Here is a 17,184-nt window from a genome sequence, read left to right as displayed (position 1 = left end):
TTCTTCATACCTTTTGGCCCTTTTCACTGATAAATACCACAATGAAATAGTCAATAAAGATAAGTCTACACTTATCAGTTAAAATAAATTGTTCTGGATACCTATAGATTAGAAGGGAAAACCATGTGCTTCTGTCCCATTTATCCTCCACCCACAACCAGCATTATCAACAACAGTATTAACAAGGGAGATGGCACGATCAACCTGTTACAATGTTTTAAATAATTTACCTATTCAAAGCTATTCCAACAATCAATATGCAAGGCCTCCCACTTTCTTTGCTAATTAGTGCTTAAATAAGTTAAAGGCTCTAATCCTTCACCAAAATTACTCTTATGCCTAAATGAGGCTTAGATGCCATTATGGCAATCTGGAGGGGAACGGAATGAACATTTATTAAAATATTTCCTGAGCGCCTAATATATTCCATGCTATATGAAACAAAAACATAACAAGACACAGTCCTCTCTACAGAAATTTATTGATAAATGAGTTGAGCTAGTGGGTGCTCATTCAAAAAAGCTAGATCGAAGTAACAGAAAATAGGCTAGAAGCATGGTGCTCTATTGAGTTTAGCTTTGCTAAGTTGAAAACATCTTTCATTTTCTATTCCATGTTAATTATAATACAACCAGTTAGACAACTACCAGTTCATACTCATATAACAACAGCCCTGAAAGGAGAAAGAAACAAGAGTTAACAACATAAGAGAAGTTGTGTCTCAGGCCTTTACAAAAGTCGGTTATCATTAACACCGGTATACAGGCTAAATAGCTGACTACCATTAACAGCTGTCTTATGTTAGGATTGGAACAAATATCTTAATAAAGAAAAGCTGATACAATTTAATTAACAAAAAGTAAAACCTCATAAAGTTAATTTTAAATATTAAAATGCCTCCCCCCCCAAAAAAGGCTAATTACATTTAAATCTCAATATTTTCAAATACTGTTAAACTTCAAGTATTAAAAATGAAAACTTATTAATAATTACTTATTCGTACTTACCCGTTTGTCTAATGTTCTCTCTCTCACAAAATTAAGTAAGTGATCATTGACCAGAAGAATATCCTTTTTAGCAGCTGTAACTATTGACACAATAACATCATGTCTAATAGCTTCCTCAGGGTCATGTGACCTCACTTTAAGATACTCTGAAAGATAAGATTTTATTTTATTAAAATGGAAACTTTAACAACCAAAATGTTTTTAAAAGACTGCATGACACCTCTGAAAACAAGCCTTAGCAAAACAGTACCTAAGGAGAAGTATCAAGAAAATTAAGAGCCAGGAAAAAAAGAGAAAGAAGAAAGAAGGAAGATTAGTTCTTCAGTCAGAACACAGCGGTGACATCTAATTGAGTAGCCCCACTTGGTAGATTGGGAACTTGAAAGAATTCACTAACCTGGCCGGGAACGGTGGCTCACACCTGTAATCCCAGCACTTTGGGAGGCCGAGGTGGGAGGATCACCTGAGGTCAGGAGTTCAAGGCTAGCCTGGCCAACATGGCAAAACTCCATCTCTACTAAAAATACAAAAATTAGCTGGGCATGGTGGCGGGTGCCTGTAATCCTCCCAGCTACTTGGGAGGCTGAGGCAGGACAAACGCTTGAACCCGGGAGGTAGAGCTTGCAGTGAGCCAAGACTGCACCACTGCACTCCAACGTGGGCAACAAGAGTGAAACTACGTCTCAAAAAAAAAAGAATTCACCAACCTCATTAATTAAACAAAAGATATAAATGAACTGAAAGATGTATCAACATTGACTTTTTTTTTTTTTTTTTTTTTTTTTTCATTTAAATGATACAATATTCAAGCCAAGTGTGCTACTAATCAAGTTTCTATACCTTAAGGGCAACCCAGATTAAGGTTACTGAAAGAATAAAATTGAGACACTAGCTGCCAAGAAATAGGACAGAAGTCCTATTTAAATTTAACAAATAAATTTAACAAATAAAATATTATTCATCTTTTATTATGAGACCAGTAAGATAAAATTTGGTTGTTTGAATATGCATTAACAAAAATAGCCATGCCTATCTATATAAACACTGGAGTAGATTTACTTTCTCTATAAATTAACAGCTTAACAGATAATTACAACAGAAATACCATAAAACTACTGCCCAGGTCTTAACTCCTTCAATTTGAGCATTCTCTACTGGTAAAAACTATTCTTAAAGTAAAAAATATCTTGTGATCTTAAAAAAAAAAATCTTCTAAAGAAACACAAATGTTATCTTACCTAACCCAGTAAAGAAAGTTTTTAGTATTATGACTTCAAATGGAACATGTTAAACAGATCAAGTTCATCATTGTACTTGTTTCAAATGCAATATGTATTATTTTATATGTCACTAAGAAAGGGAAAAAAATGATACACCAATTTTAAGATACATCCTACTTTCCCTAAATCTAGTCACTCATGTTAAATAGGTATACACAGAGCTATTAATGCACAGATATTAACTGTAAGGAGAAGAGATAATGGAGAAGAAAGATAAATCCTCAGAGGTTAGCATGACAAAGCATCTATATAACTTTCACAATACGGCTACGTCCTTTAAATTTTGGCCCAAGGCACAAGGATGAATCTCACAAACATACTGTTGAGCAAAAAGTAAGACAAAGATGTGTTTATGTCACACATATTTAACTCTGCTCACTCCCGTTTAAAAATAATTTAAGGTCGGGTGCGGTGGCTCACACCTGTAATACCAGCACTTTGGGAGACCAAGGAGGGCGGATCACCTGAGGTTGGGAGTTCAAGATCAGTCTGACAACATGAAGAAACCCCATCTCTACTAAAAATACAAAAATTAGCCGGGCATGGTTGCACATGCCTGTGATCCCAGCTACTTCAGAGAGTGAAGCAGGAGAATCGCTTGAACCCAGGAAGCAGACGTTGCAGTGAGCCGAGATAGTGCCATTGCACTCCAGCCTGGGCAACAAGAACAAAACTCTGTCTCAAATAAAAAAGAAAAAAAAAAAAATTTGAAAGGCTGAGTGCGGTGTCTCACACCTATAATCTCAGCACTTTGGGAGGATGAAGTGGGTGGATCACTTGAGGCCAGGAGACTAGCCTGGCCAACATGGTGAAACCTCATCTCTACTACAAATTCAAAAAAAATTAGCCGGACGTGTTGGCACACAGCTGCAGTCCCAGCTGCTCGCGAGGCTGAGGCAGGAGAATCACTTGAACCCAGGAGGCAGAGGTTGCAGTGAGCCAAGATCATGCCACTGTACTCCAGCCTGGGTGACAGAGTGAAACTCTTGTCTCCAAAAAAAATTAAAAATGTTTTTTAAAAGGGACAAATAACAAGAGAAGCAATCACAAGAGAAGAGATCACGGCAAAAGATGTGTCAACAAAATTTTGGCCGATGGACAACTAGCAAATGTTACAGGACAAAGAAAAAGGATAAAACTCAAATGGGAAAGAAAACAATAAACAAGCTTATTTCCAGAAAGAACACTGAAAACATTTAAAATAGTTAACAACCTATAAAAATGGTTAAAAACAAAAAGACAGAAAACACAAAATGTTGTCAAGGATGCTAAATGACTGGAACCCTCATTCACTGCTGGTACAAATGTAAAATAGTAAAACTAATATGGAGAACTGTTTCATTGCCTCTTATAAAGTTAAATATGTACATACACTATGACCAGCAATTTCATTACTGTTTTCAAAAAGCAATAAAAACATAAAGTCCACCGAAATACTTGCACAAGGCTATTCACAGTAACACTATTAATAGCCCCAAATATAAAACAACCCAGACAACCACCAAAAGAAGTGGGTAAACAAATTATGGTATATTCATACAACAGAATAGTAATAAAGAATAAATTAACAATACATGATAAATTTCAAAAACATGTTATGTGAAAGCACCCAGAACCCTCTCCATTCCCCATCCTCAAAAAGAATAGAATACGTTGTACAATTCAACATATATGAAATTCAAAAACAGGCAAAACTAACCTACAGATTTAGAAATCAAAAAGTGGTAAAAGAACTAACTAGAAAGGGATATAGGAGTACTTTTTGGCATCATGGATATTCACTGTCTCATCAAATATATCAAACTGAACACTGAAGATCTAAGTTAACTACACTTCTTTCTTTAAGTTAAAAAAAGAGACTGTAGAACAGACTCTGATATTTTCTCTCAAATATGGATAAATCTGGGTTAGCTGTCTAGGTAGCCATCCAAATAACCTACCAATTAGGATTGACAGAGCTTTCTATATCCCCCTGTGGCATAGAATAACTAAGTGAGAAACTTGTGGAGGCATTTGTTATCTCTATGTGTCATATCCAAACATTTAAATATCAAAATATATACTACTTTATTATAAACTACTTCCCTTTTGCTTCTCCTGTATACTACAATACGGGCAATTAACTTTTTTAGCTTTTTTAAGTGAACTGTTTTATCTATCCACTTTATTTAAGGATCTTAAAGGCAGAATTACAAATTATTTGCTTAAAAAGGGAGTTACTGGTCTGATGAGGCTGAGAAGCACTACAGTATAAGGTTCACATAGAGAAAGTGAAATGATTCTGCTAGTCAGGAATGAAGCTGGAGGAATTTAAAATGGAACAGGGTATATGAGGTTTAAAATAAAGTAACTGCCTATAAACCCAGCACTTTGGGAGGCCAAGGTGGGTGGATCACGAGGTCAAGAGATCAAGACCATGCTGGTCAACATGGTGAAACCCCGTCTCTACTAAAAATACAAAAAAAAAATTAGCTGGGCATGGTGGCGCACGCCTGTAGTCCCAGCTACTTGGGAGGCTGAGGCAGGAGAATTGCTTGAACCCAGGAGGCGGAGGTTGCAGTGAGCCGAGATCGCGCCATTGCACTCCAGCCTGGGTAACAAGAGCGAAACTCCGTCTCAAAAAAAAAAAAAAAAGAAATAAAATAAAATAAAATATCTGAAGATGTGATTACAACTAATAAAAAATCAAAGCCTCACTCTTTCTTTTTCTTTTGAGACTGAATCTTGCTCTACCACCCAGGCTGGAGAGCAGTGGTGCAATCTTGGCTCACTGCAATCTCTGCCTCCTGGGTTCAAGCAATTCTCCTGCCTCGGCCTCCTGAATAGCTGGAATTACAGGTGTACACCACTATGCCTGGCTAATTTTTGTATTTTTTAGTAGAGACAGGGTTTCATCATGTTGGCCAGGCTGGTTTCAAACTCCTGACCTCAAGCTACCCGCCCGCCTCAGCTTCCCAAAGTGATGGGATTACAGGCGTAAGCCACCATGCCCGGCCTCAAGCATCACTCTTTCAAACAAAAGCAAGGTTTGCTTTATTAGTCTTTTACTTTTATCACTTTCTCTAGCAGTGAAAACCTCTGAAACCTGCCACCATATTTAAGGTAGGGGAGAAAGAATCTTCTATAGAATAAGATAACAGAAAGATAAAGCAAACCGTCACCTGTAGTAATAGGGAGTAGAAGTAAAAAAGCAAGGAGACTGACTCTCTAAGGCTACTGGGAAAGAGGAGACGGGAAACCAATATGAGCCTAAGAAGGGAATGTATACCTTGGCAGGATATTCCTAGCATTGCCTCTCTCCTACTCAGTCAGTATAAATCCTTTGGCCTATGTAACCTAACATGACAGCAAGTTCAATGAAAGAGAAATTCTATTTAGCCATGTACAAATCAAAATGGTGCACACTGCTAAACATTAGCAATGGCTTTTACTTAATAAGTGAAAAACATGATTTAAATATTTCAATAAAAAATATTCAAAATCAGCTTGGGCAACACAGTAAGATCCTGTCTCTTAAAAAACAATTTTAAAATGACAACTAAGCAATAAAACTTACTCTTAAAAAACTCAAAATCTAAAATGAAAGCATGAAAATAATAATATAGTGTGAATAAGTATTATCATTTTGATTATACATCAATAAAATTATTTTCTAGAAAAAAAGATAAATTTTAAGAGAAATGTGAACAATTATTACATACTGAATTACTTAAAATTCATTAAGCTCCTTAAAGATGAATGATAAAATTTAAAACATTTTGGAGATACAACACACCTAAATACTTTGGAGAACAAATCCACTGGAATGGCATAAACAAGTAAGAGACAATAAGAAAAAAAAATTGGCTCTGAAAAACAGATTAACAAATACAACCAACCTTGGATTCCCAAGAAAACAAAATTCTATGCCAGTAGAGGAAAACAGGTGAACCAACTCAATATATACTACACTCTTCAAAAGGCATAGGGACTAGCAACAAGTCCCTCTGGATCTTAAAACAAGGAAGAGAAGGAAGGATTGGGCGAAAGCTGTTTGAGAAAGTCATCTAGGAGATTTTCCCTATTCCACACCAAAAGAAGTCTGGAGATAAATTCTATAAAAATCAATAAATAGGCCAGGCACAGTGGCTAATGCCTGTAATCCCAGCACTTTGGGAGGCCGAGGCGGGCGGATCACAAGGTCAGGAGATCGAGATCATCCTGGCCAAAACTGTGAAACCCGTCTCTACTAAAAATACCAAAAAATTAGCTAAGCGTGGTGGCGCATGCCTGTAGGCCCTACTCGGGAGGCTGAGGCAGGAGAACTGATTGAACCCAGGAAGCAGAGACTGCAGTGAGCTGAGATGATGCCACTGCACTACAGCCTGGGTGACAGTGCAAGACTCTGTCTCAAAAAAAATAAAATAAAATAAACAGTAGCACTAAACAACTGGCATGGATACCATACCCCAAAAGGGAATTATGTGACAACTAATCTGAAATGTGAATGCAGAAACCCACCATTCTTTTTGCAAACACATTAGTAACTAGCCTTTAACTTCCAAGTAAGCACCCAGATACATAAAGCAAGTTCTTAACGACCTAAAAGGAGATTTAGACTCCCACACAATAATAGTGGGAGACTTCAACACTCCACTGTCAATACTAGACAGATCAACGAGACAGAAAATTAACAAGGACATCCAGGACTTGAATGCACAGCTGGACCAAGCGGACCTAACAGACATATACAGAACTCTCCACCCCAAATCCACAGAATTTAGATTCTTCTCAGCACCACATCACACTTACTCTAAAATTGACCACATAATTGGAAGCAAATCACTCCTCGGCAAATGCAAAAGAACAGAAATCATAACAAACCGTCTATCAGACCACAGTACAACCAGATTAGAACTCAGGATGCAGAAACTCACTCAAATCTGCACAACTACTTGGAAACTGAACAACTTGCTTCTGAGAGTCGACTGGATAAACAATGAAATGAAGGCAGAAATAAAGATGTTCTTCGAAACCAATCAGAATGAAGACACAACTTATCAGAATCTCCGGGACACCTTTAAAGCAGTGTCAAGAGGGAAATTTATAGCAATAAATGCCCACATGAAAAACAAGGAAAGATCTAAAATCAACACCCTATCATCAAAATTGAAAGAGCTAGAGGAGCAGATCAAAAAAACTCAAAAGCTAGCAGAAGACAAGAAATAACTAAGATCAGAGCAGAACTGAAGGAGATAGAGACACAAAAAAAACCCTTCAAAAAATTAATAAATCCAGGAGCTGTTTTTTTTTTAAAGATCAACAAAATAGACCACTAGCCAGACTAATAAAAAAGAAAAGAAATAAGAATCAAATAGATGCAATAAAAAGTGATAAAGGGGGTATCAGCACCGATTCCACAGAAATACAAACTACCATCAGAGATTATTACAAACAGCTATATGAACATAAACCAGTAAACCTGGAAGAAATGGATAAATTCCTGGACACTTGCACCTTCCCAAGACTAAACCAGGAAAAAGGTGAAACCCTAAATAGACCAATAACAAGGGCTGAAGTTGAGGCAGCAATCAATAGCCTACCAACCAAAAAAAGTCCAGGACCAGACGGGTTTACAGCCGAGCTGGTTCCATTCCTTCTGAAACTATACGAACAACACAAAAACAGGGAATCCTCCCTAACTCATTCTATGAGACCAACATCATCCTGATACCAAAACCAGGCAGAGATTAAACAAAAAAAGAAAATTTCAGCCAATATCCATGATAAACACTGATGCAAAAATCTTTAATAAAATACTGGCAAACTGAATGCAATAGCACATCAAAAAGCTTATTCATCAAAATCAAGTAGGCGTCATCCCGGGGATGCAAGGCTGTTTCAACATACGCAAGTCCATAAACGTAATCCATCACATAAACAGAACCAAAGACAAAAACCACGTGATTATCTCAATAGATGCAGAGAATGCCTTCAACAAAATTCAATCGCCCTTCATGTTAAAAACTCTCAATAAACTAGGTATCAACAGAACATATCATAAACTAATAAAAGCTATTTACGACAAACCAACAGTCAATATCATACTGAATGGGCAAAAACTGGAAGCATTCCCTTTGAAATCTGGCACTAGATAAGGATGCCCTCTCTCATCACTCCTATTCAATATAGTATTGGAAGTTCTAGCCAGAGCAATCAGGCAAGAAAAATAAAGAGTATTCAATTAGGAAATGAGGAAGCCAAACTGTCTCTATTTGCAGACAACATGATTGTATATTTAGAAGACCCCATCCTCTCAGCCCAAAATCTCCTGAAACTAATAAGCAACTTCAGCAAAGTCTCAAGATACAAAATGAATGTGCAGAAACCACAAGCATTCTTATACACCAATAACAGACTTAAAGAGGGCCAAATCAAGAACGAACTGCCATTTGCAATTGCTACAAAGAGAATAAAATACCTAGGAATACAACTAACAAGGAACGTAAAGGACCTCTTCAAGGAGAACTACAAACCACTGCTCAACGAAATAAGAGAGGACACAAACAGATGGAAAAGCATTCCATGCTCATGGTTAGGAAGAGTCAATATTGTGGAAATGGCAATACTGCCCAAAGTAATTTACAGATTCAACGCTATCCCCATCAAGCTACCAATGACCTTCTTCACAGGACTGGAAAAAAACACTTTAAACTTCACATGGAACCACAACAGAGCCCATATAGCCAAGAGAATCCTAAGCAAAAAAAAAAAAAACAAAGCCAGAGGCATCACACTGCCAGACTTCAAACTATACTACAAGGCAACAGTAATCAAAACAGCATGGTACTGGTACCAAAACAGAGACACAGACCAACGGAACAGAACAGAAGCCTCGGAAGCAACACCACACATCTACAACCATGTGATCTTGGACAAACCTGACAAAAACAAGCAATGGGGAAAGGACTCCATGTTTAATAAATAGTGTTGGGAAAACTGGCTAGCCATGCACAGAAAGCAGAAACTAGACCCCTTCCTGTCACCTTACACTAAAATTAACTCCAGATGGATTAAAGATGTAAACATAAAACCTAACACCATAAAAACTCTAGAAGAAAATGTAGGCAAAACCATTCAGGACATAGGCATAGGCAAGGACTTCATGAATAAAACACCAAAAGCAATGACAACAAAAGCCAAGATAGACAAACAGGATCTAATTAAACTTCAGCGATTCTGTACAGCAAAAGAAACAATCATTAGAGCAAGTCGGCAACCAACCGAATGGGAAAAAATTTTTGCAGCTTACCCATCTGACAAAGGGCTAATATCCAGAATCTACAAAGAACTAAAACAGATATACAAGAAAAAAACAAACAAACAAACCCATTCAAAAGTGGGCAAAGGATATGAACAGACACTTTTCAAAAGAAGACATTTATGAGGCCAAGAAACATATGAAAAAATGCTCATCATCACTGGTCATTACAGAAATGCAAATCAAAACCACATTGAGGTATCATCTCATGCCAGTTAGAATGGCGATCGTTAAACAATCTGGAGAAAACAGATGCTGGAGAGGATGTGGAGAAATAGGACCACTTTTACGCTGTTGGTGGGAGTGTAAATTAGTTCAACCATTGTGGAAGGCAGTGTGGCGATTTCTCAAGGATCCAGAAATAGAAATTCCATTTGACCCAGCAATCCCATTACTGGGTATATACCCAAAGGACTATAAATCATTCTATTATAAAGACATATGCACACGTATGTTCACTGCAGCCCTGTGTACAAAAGCAAAGACCTGGAACCTGGACAAAGAAAATGTGGCACACATACACCATGGAATACTACGCAGCCATAAAAAATGATGAGTTCGTGTCCTTTGTGGGGACTTGGATGAATCTGGAAACCATCATTCTCAGCAAACTGACACAAGAACAGAAAACCAAACACCACATGTTCTTACTCATAGGTGGGTGTTGAACAATGAGAACATGTGGACTCAGGGAGAGGAGCATCACACACTGGGGGCAGTGGTGGGGGGGCACTAGGGGAGGGACAGCAGGGAGGGATAACATGGGGAGAAATGCTAGACATAGATGAAGGGGGAATAGAGGCAGCAAACCACCTGGTTATGTATGCACCTATGCAACAACCCTGCATGATCTGCACATGTACCCCAGAACCAAAAGTAAAATAAAATAAAAAATTTTTTTAAAAAAAGATATTCTTCTATTGGAAATTTGACGGGTTGAAGAGGAAGTATCTAAACTAAGGGCTCCCCTACAAACAGTTCAACCTGATCACCCAAAAGTGTAATTCAAAGTTGACAGACCCAACCATATAATCAAGAGTGTTCCAAACAGTTTACAGCTTTTTATCTAGCTCTACACTCTTAATCACAAGCAGAAAGCTACAGATTGCCAATCATTTGAGGAAAGCATATACTCAGGGCTTTCCAAACAGCTTTTTATTTAGCCCCCTCAACTCTTAATAATGAGCAGATGGCCACGGATTGCAAATCATTTGAGGAAAGCCTTTAACATGGAAAACAAAGACAAAAGCAAGTAAAAGGTGGAAAAAAAAATTAGCAGAAACAGACATTTTGGAAGAAAAAGAAAAACTCCCCAAAAAACTACCACTGACACTCTCAGAGAAAATACTGTATTAGCAACATAAGAAAAGGATGCTAAAGAAAAAGGAACATCTGGAGAAACAGGGAAAAAGAAAGCGGAGGTGGAGAAACAGACACACACATACACACACACAGATTAAGAGGAAAGGAAGGGAAAAAGAAGGGAGATGGATGGAAGGGGAGAGCAAAGATGCGAGGATGACCCTAAGATCAATGCTGTATAGCAGAAGCTCAGAGCAAGCAGTCTAAGCAGTACAGATGTGAGTAAGAAATCAGAAAGCTCCAAGTGGGATGCTTCCCAAAAAGGATAAAACTGGTAAAATATTTACTGTGTTTTTGTTTTTTGAGACAGAATTTCACTCTTGTTGCCCAGGCTGGAGTGCAATGGCACAATCTCGGCTCACTGCAACCTCTGCCTCCCAGGTTCAAGTGATTCTCCTGTCTCACCCTCCCAAGTAGCTAGGTACAGGCGCCTGCCACCAAGCCTGGCTAATTTTTATACTTTTAGTAGAGACGGGGTTTCATCATATCGGTCAGCCTGGTCTCAAACTCCTGACCTCAGGTGACCCACCCACCTCGGCCTCCCAAAGTGCCAGGATTACAGGCGTGAGCCACTGCACCCAGTCAATAACTGCTGTTTCAGATCTGAAAAATAACATTTCAGCAAATCTGAAAGGATTACTATAGCAAACTACTGATTAAAATATCACAAATGATATATGTTGCGATTTTATCAGAAACTCAGAAGTAGTAGTAGAATTTAAAAAGCAATGGTAAGCAAGACTGTAAAAAAAAAAAGCATTAAAAACGTACAGTAAGTTAGGAATGTTTAAAAAAGAGCTAATGACTGAAACAATGTGAAAGATGAAAAAATGATGAGTTAAAAGATATCTAGTCCTTTACCACTCAAAAAAAGCTAGAAAGTTCTGATTCACTTTAGATGTCATTAATTACACATCAAAAACACAAGAGTGTGTAACCTTTTGAGCTCATTGAGAAAAAGAAAAATAAGATAATCAAACAGAAGAGCAGCAAATAGAAAAAAGAAGCAAAGAAAAAAATGAAACACATAAGACAGTAGAAATAAGTTCAACACAATCAAATTCAAATAATATTGTTTCAATGAAATCTTTAAATGCATGGCAATACTAAATATAACTTGTAGACAGATACACATGTGGCATAGTTATACAAACATAAACAGGTTGCAGACCAAATTCAGCAGAGTGATGCCCTCTGTAAACATAGAAAGGAGAACTATCTCTAAGGAGCATTTCAAGTATAATTTTTTTTAACCCTCTTAAGAAAATACAGCAAATGCTAACATTTGTGAGAAAGACGTAAGTGGTTGTTACATCGTGTGTATTTTCTGAACTATTTTGTAATTTTAAGAAATTTAACAGAACAATAATAGATACATTCTCATTACTACAAAAATGAAACGTTCTGAACTACCTTATGCTTACACATATTTCTCTAATGATACACCTCCACTTAGCATGGGTAAATTAGATTACCATGCCTCACCTAAGTTCTTAAAATTTTAAAGAACATTAGTCTTATAATCTAGTCAAAATCAAGACCTGTTCAAATCCAAATGTCTAAAATAATTTTAGAATTATCCTTAAAGAAAGAAAATTGTTCCTGGAGACAGACATTTTCATAGATGCTTCCAGCCTAAGTAGGAACTATGGTGTAGAAATTCTAGCTTCAGGCGGAGCACAGTGACTCACACCTGTAATCCCAGCACTTTGGGAGGCCAAGGCAGAAGGATAGCTTGAGCTCAAGAGTTCTAGGCAAGCTTGGGCAACATAGCGAGACCTTGTCTCTATTTAAAAGAAAAAAATCTACCTTCAGAGAACAACTTCCATGACTTTGAACTGAAACAAGACTTCACCTACCACCCCCCAAAAAAGGGATTTTTCCGCTATGAAACTTATTTTTTTTCCACTGAAGAGCATTTAAGAATATTTGCTGTTACATATATATAGTACCTGTTAAATCCTTTGCTAAATCAGGATGGTTCATGAGACAATGGCTAGCAAATTTCACACATTCCAGGCGGATTGGTACATGGATATCATTAAACCTGATAAAATATAATGGCACAGAGTGATCTTTAAAATAAGAGAAACAGACATGCATTAAATCTGTACCCAATTTATACATATTTCTATAATTAAAGGAAAAACAGTTTATGAAGGAAAATGTAAAGTAGAATCAAACCATTTTAACAAAGTTTCTGATATACCATGTATGTCTGAATGCTCTGGAACCTCTATATAAACTACGGCAATCTCCTGTGAGAACAATGTCATCTTAAGGAAACTGATTAAACCACATACATTTGGTTCAAATATAAGAATGACAAAAAATTTCCTATAAATATTATACTTTCAAATACATCTATTTATGGCAAGTGTGTATATATAGTTCATAGAAACATCATAAATCCCAAACTATGCTTGAAAGAAAACTTTCCTTCAAGTATTCCTTTTTAAATACAGGGCATTCACTAATGTACGGCAGATCTCACACTAAATCCTATGACTCTAAAAGTATACCCAAATTACTACTTTCCAATTAATCATCACAATTATTACATTGCCACTAACGTCAAAGCCACTTTTCATGCTACATAAGTAAATATGTATCCCCGAAAAGTTAAAATTCTTTGGTTGACATGTCACTTGAGCCTCTTCTAATCTTTTATTTTCCCTCCAACTTTTTTTCCTGTAATTTGCTAGAGTAACTGCTGTGTGTGTATATGGTTTTATTCCATAATTTAGATTTTGTTAACTGTATCATTCCGATGTCAATTAACAGGCTCCTCTCTCCCTAAATGCTGTAAATTGGTAGTTAGATGTAAAGACTTGATCATATTTGGGTTAATTTTTTTTTTAGCCAAACTACCAAAATACCATAGATGGCAACTGTGTTCTTCTGTCAAGAAACACATGGTGTTTAGCTGTCTCTCAACCACTGATGTTTTTAAAGTCTGTATACATTACTTTATCACAGAATGTAAAATAGTAATTTAACAAATGTAAGTATCAACAAAATTAAAGTGAAGCCAACATTTTTCCATTCAATATTTTCATGTCTTAATTCTATGAAATCAAAAGGCTCCCAAATCTTACATCACTCAACACCTAAGAAACAAAATTTAGCAGCATAAAGGAGGGGGAAAATGTCTTCAAAATCAGCACCAAATTACTCATACAATTTAGAAAAAAGCATATGCTCTATGAAGTATATCTCCCCTCCCAAAAGTTATGAAGTCTAGCCCCTGGTCCCATATAGCTTCCTGGATGTTTTGAATACAGATACTCAATCCTATATACTTTACCGTTTCTCAGGTAAACATGCACCTTACAACAATTAAAAATAAATACACTAAGATGTCTTTTAAAAAACTAACTCCTTAAAGTTGGTAATATTTAATACTGTGTAAGTTTTATGTCATTAATATTAAAAGGAAAAATTACAACATAATAGAAACATGGCATATACATTTACTTTAGGATTTCTCCAGCTAAAAACCAATGAAATACAGTCTGGCTAATCCAACTCTTAATTTAAAGATATAATAAATACATATTTAAAGTATTTTTGTTTTAAAATATTAATAAACTTTAAATTGAGTTGCATAATTTAAACTGATATTCTTCCCTACTGTCTAAAATCTTTCCATTGTATTTAAAAGAAAAAAGTTGGCTTAACTTGACTCACTAAATATAATTATTGAGCTAAATAAGAATCAAGAAATCAGACTGGAGATTTGAAACATAATAAACATTAATGACAACTTATATCTTCATTAAACAAATCAGAAAAATGAGACCAAAATATTAAATTTACTGTAATCACTGACAGTTGTTTTTAAAATGTAAAGAAAGTGGTGATACCAATGCAAATATTTCAACACAAAGAAAATAAAATAAGGGTCTTTAAATCTTACATGTTTGTTTATGACTTAACTGCATTATTTGTTATGAGGATAATTTGAGGGGGAAATCCTTTTTTTGTCTTAGTCAAAGCAGGTTTCAGCCAAAGAACTTCTCAGGCTTTTAATATTTCCAGGTCACGGATTTCTTTAGAAAAGGTAATAAAATGAATACCTCTCACAGAAAAGTAACATACACAAACACACTCAAAATTTTGCAACCACTTCAGGGATTTTGTGCATCATTTAAACCATGTAAGGAATACAGGCCATCATTTCCTTTAACTGAGAAATATAGAAAAGAAGTTAGGAAGAGAAGCATAAATAGTCATTTCTTTATTCACTCTGTGAATACTTTTATCCTGTCAATATCTCCAAACAATCTAATTAACTGTAATTAACTTGTGGAGTGGCTATGTCTCTCAAAGAGGTATTTTCAGTTGGAATTAATCACTGCTTTGAAGTAACAATATTAACTTCATGGTCATAATTCCATAAGAGATAGCTTTAAAATGTATTATCTTTTAAAAATTACTAAGGATAAAGATGAAAAAGAGTAATTATAAATATACCCAGTCATTAACAACTTTCAAAAATTTCAACATATAAAACCCTTCATGTTTTAAAAAAAAAAAAAAAAAGTAGTCAGTAGAATCACATATTACTTTTAAATGGGAAACCAAAATCATATACCTGCCCAAGTAGCACTGCCAAAGTGGTTTGTTTTGAGAAGCCAATTCTGAATCTTTCGCCCCAAACATTTTTGCTAGTAGTTTAACAACTTGTAGGCGCTCCTCATTATCATTGCTCTAAAATAAAACACAATCACAGTTTTAAAACCATGCAGTAGATATTCAGAATAAGGCTGCCCATTCTTTGCCATGATTTCCCTGATACTCTAGTTCCACAGAAAATCTTTCATGAACTCTAAATAAAAAATTACATTAAAATGGTCACTATACTTTTCACAAAATTAAATATCAACATAAATGCTCTAATCATCTCAAATTCCATTAAAGAAGTACCTTTTCATGAAAATACATCTTTAAAGTTTGTTGCAATGTTAGAGGCCCCTCTTACAATTGAGGTATATTTCTATTCAGAGTCAAAATAAAAAATGAACTATAAAACCTACCCAGGACACTTAAAAAACTTTGTGTTGTTTTTCAAAATAGACACTGGTAGAGGCCAGGCCTACAGAAAACTGTGAGACCATACTCTTTAGTTCTTTAAGAAATAAGTATGTGCTAAAGTCTCCCAGTAAGATAGTTCATCCACATAGACCAGATTTCTAAAAGGAGCTCAACAGTAAAAGGAAGAGGCCTTAAACGTGTGAAAACTAAAATCTGTTTTATATACTATACTGGGGCACCCTGGGGATGAGAACTTAATTTTACTATTGATTCTGGCACTGTCAACAAATGACTCAATGGATAAGTGAATGAGCCAGCCACAATACTATACTTGAACATAAAGTGTGGCAATCAGGTATATCAAAAGGCATTGATATTCGAGGTGCTATGAATGGCACTACACAAATTGTTTTTAAATTTTAAACCAATGCTACAGCCTGCCATGCCAAGAGCCTCCACAATATGACCTAACTTGTCTCTGTTATTTCTCTTTATTCCTGTAATTATTTCTCAAACCTGGCTGTACATTAGAATTACTTGAAAAGTTAAATTAAAAAAAAATTAAAACAACAAGAACAACAACAACAAAATTCTATTCCCAAAAACTCTGAATCAATTAGTCTGGTTTAGTACCTGGACAGCTATTTCTTTAAGGTTTAACAAGCAAAAATTCTAATACGCAGCCAGGAGTGACTTAAACTTACTTTACACTATCTTCCAGTTTTAATTCTTTGTGTTCCACAAATTCACCCAGAACCTTCCTACTTCTATATGCTTCTGCATGCTGTTTCCTTTGCTTCAATTGTACGCTGTTTGTATCTCTTATGACACTTATAATATCTGGCCTCATATTAGATCTGAATTTTTTTCCTCTTCCTCTCATACTAGATGTTAAGTTTGCTGAAAGCAGGGATGATAATTTCCTTATTTTTATATTTCTCATAGTGTGTACGAACATGCATAGCATTTACTCAATTATACTTGAGAAAATCATATAAACCAACAAATAATTAGGTGTGACTACCTGCTGTCTCACCCAAATCACTGATCACATTAAAAGGGGACAGGAAGACCAGTTAATTGAATGGCTTATTTGAGAAATATACCAGAAACATACTTCAGAATATAAGAAGAATACTTATTTACTGGCTACTTGGGATATTCACATTACCAATGTGGACTGTTTGTTTTTGAAAGA

General features: G+C 35.9%; 1 protein-coding gene across 6 annotated transcripts in view; it reads right to left on the bottom strand.

Annotated features, from left to right (window-relative positions):
- PDS5B (PDS5 cohesin associated factor B) overlaps positions 1 to 17,184 on the bottom strand; it is a 181,333-nt gene that overhangs the window by 86,507 nt on the left and 77,642 nt on the right. For all 6 annotated transcript variants that reach the window (XM_021669282.2, XM_021669286.2, XM_021669284.2 and 3 more), the window contains exons 9-11: positions 15,547 to 15,662; positions 12,902 to 12,996; positions 1,008 to 1,153 (exon numbers count right to left, since the gene is read on the bottom strand). In XM_021669282.2, coding sequence (XP_021524957.1) covers positions 1,008 to 1,153; positions 12,902 to 12,996; positions 15,547 to 15,662 — 357 coding nt within the window. The remainder of the gene's footprint in view (positions 1 to 1,007; positions 1,154 to 12,901; positions 12,997 to 15,546; positions 15,663 to 17,184) is intronic.

The sequence above is a fragment of the Aotus nancymaae genome, unplaced genomic scaffold (assembly GCF_030222135.1).
Source record: "Aotus nancymaae isolate 86718 unplaced genomic scaffold, 86718_ANA_hifiasm-v0.15.2.pri h1tg000043l, whole genome shotgun sequence".
Classification (NCBI taxonomy): Eukaryota; Metazoa; Chordata; class Mammalia; order Primates; family Aotidae; genus Aotus; species Aotus nancymaae.
This window is presented reverse-complemented; position numbering and strand designations above follow the sequence as displayed.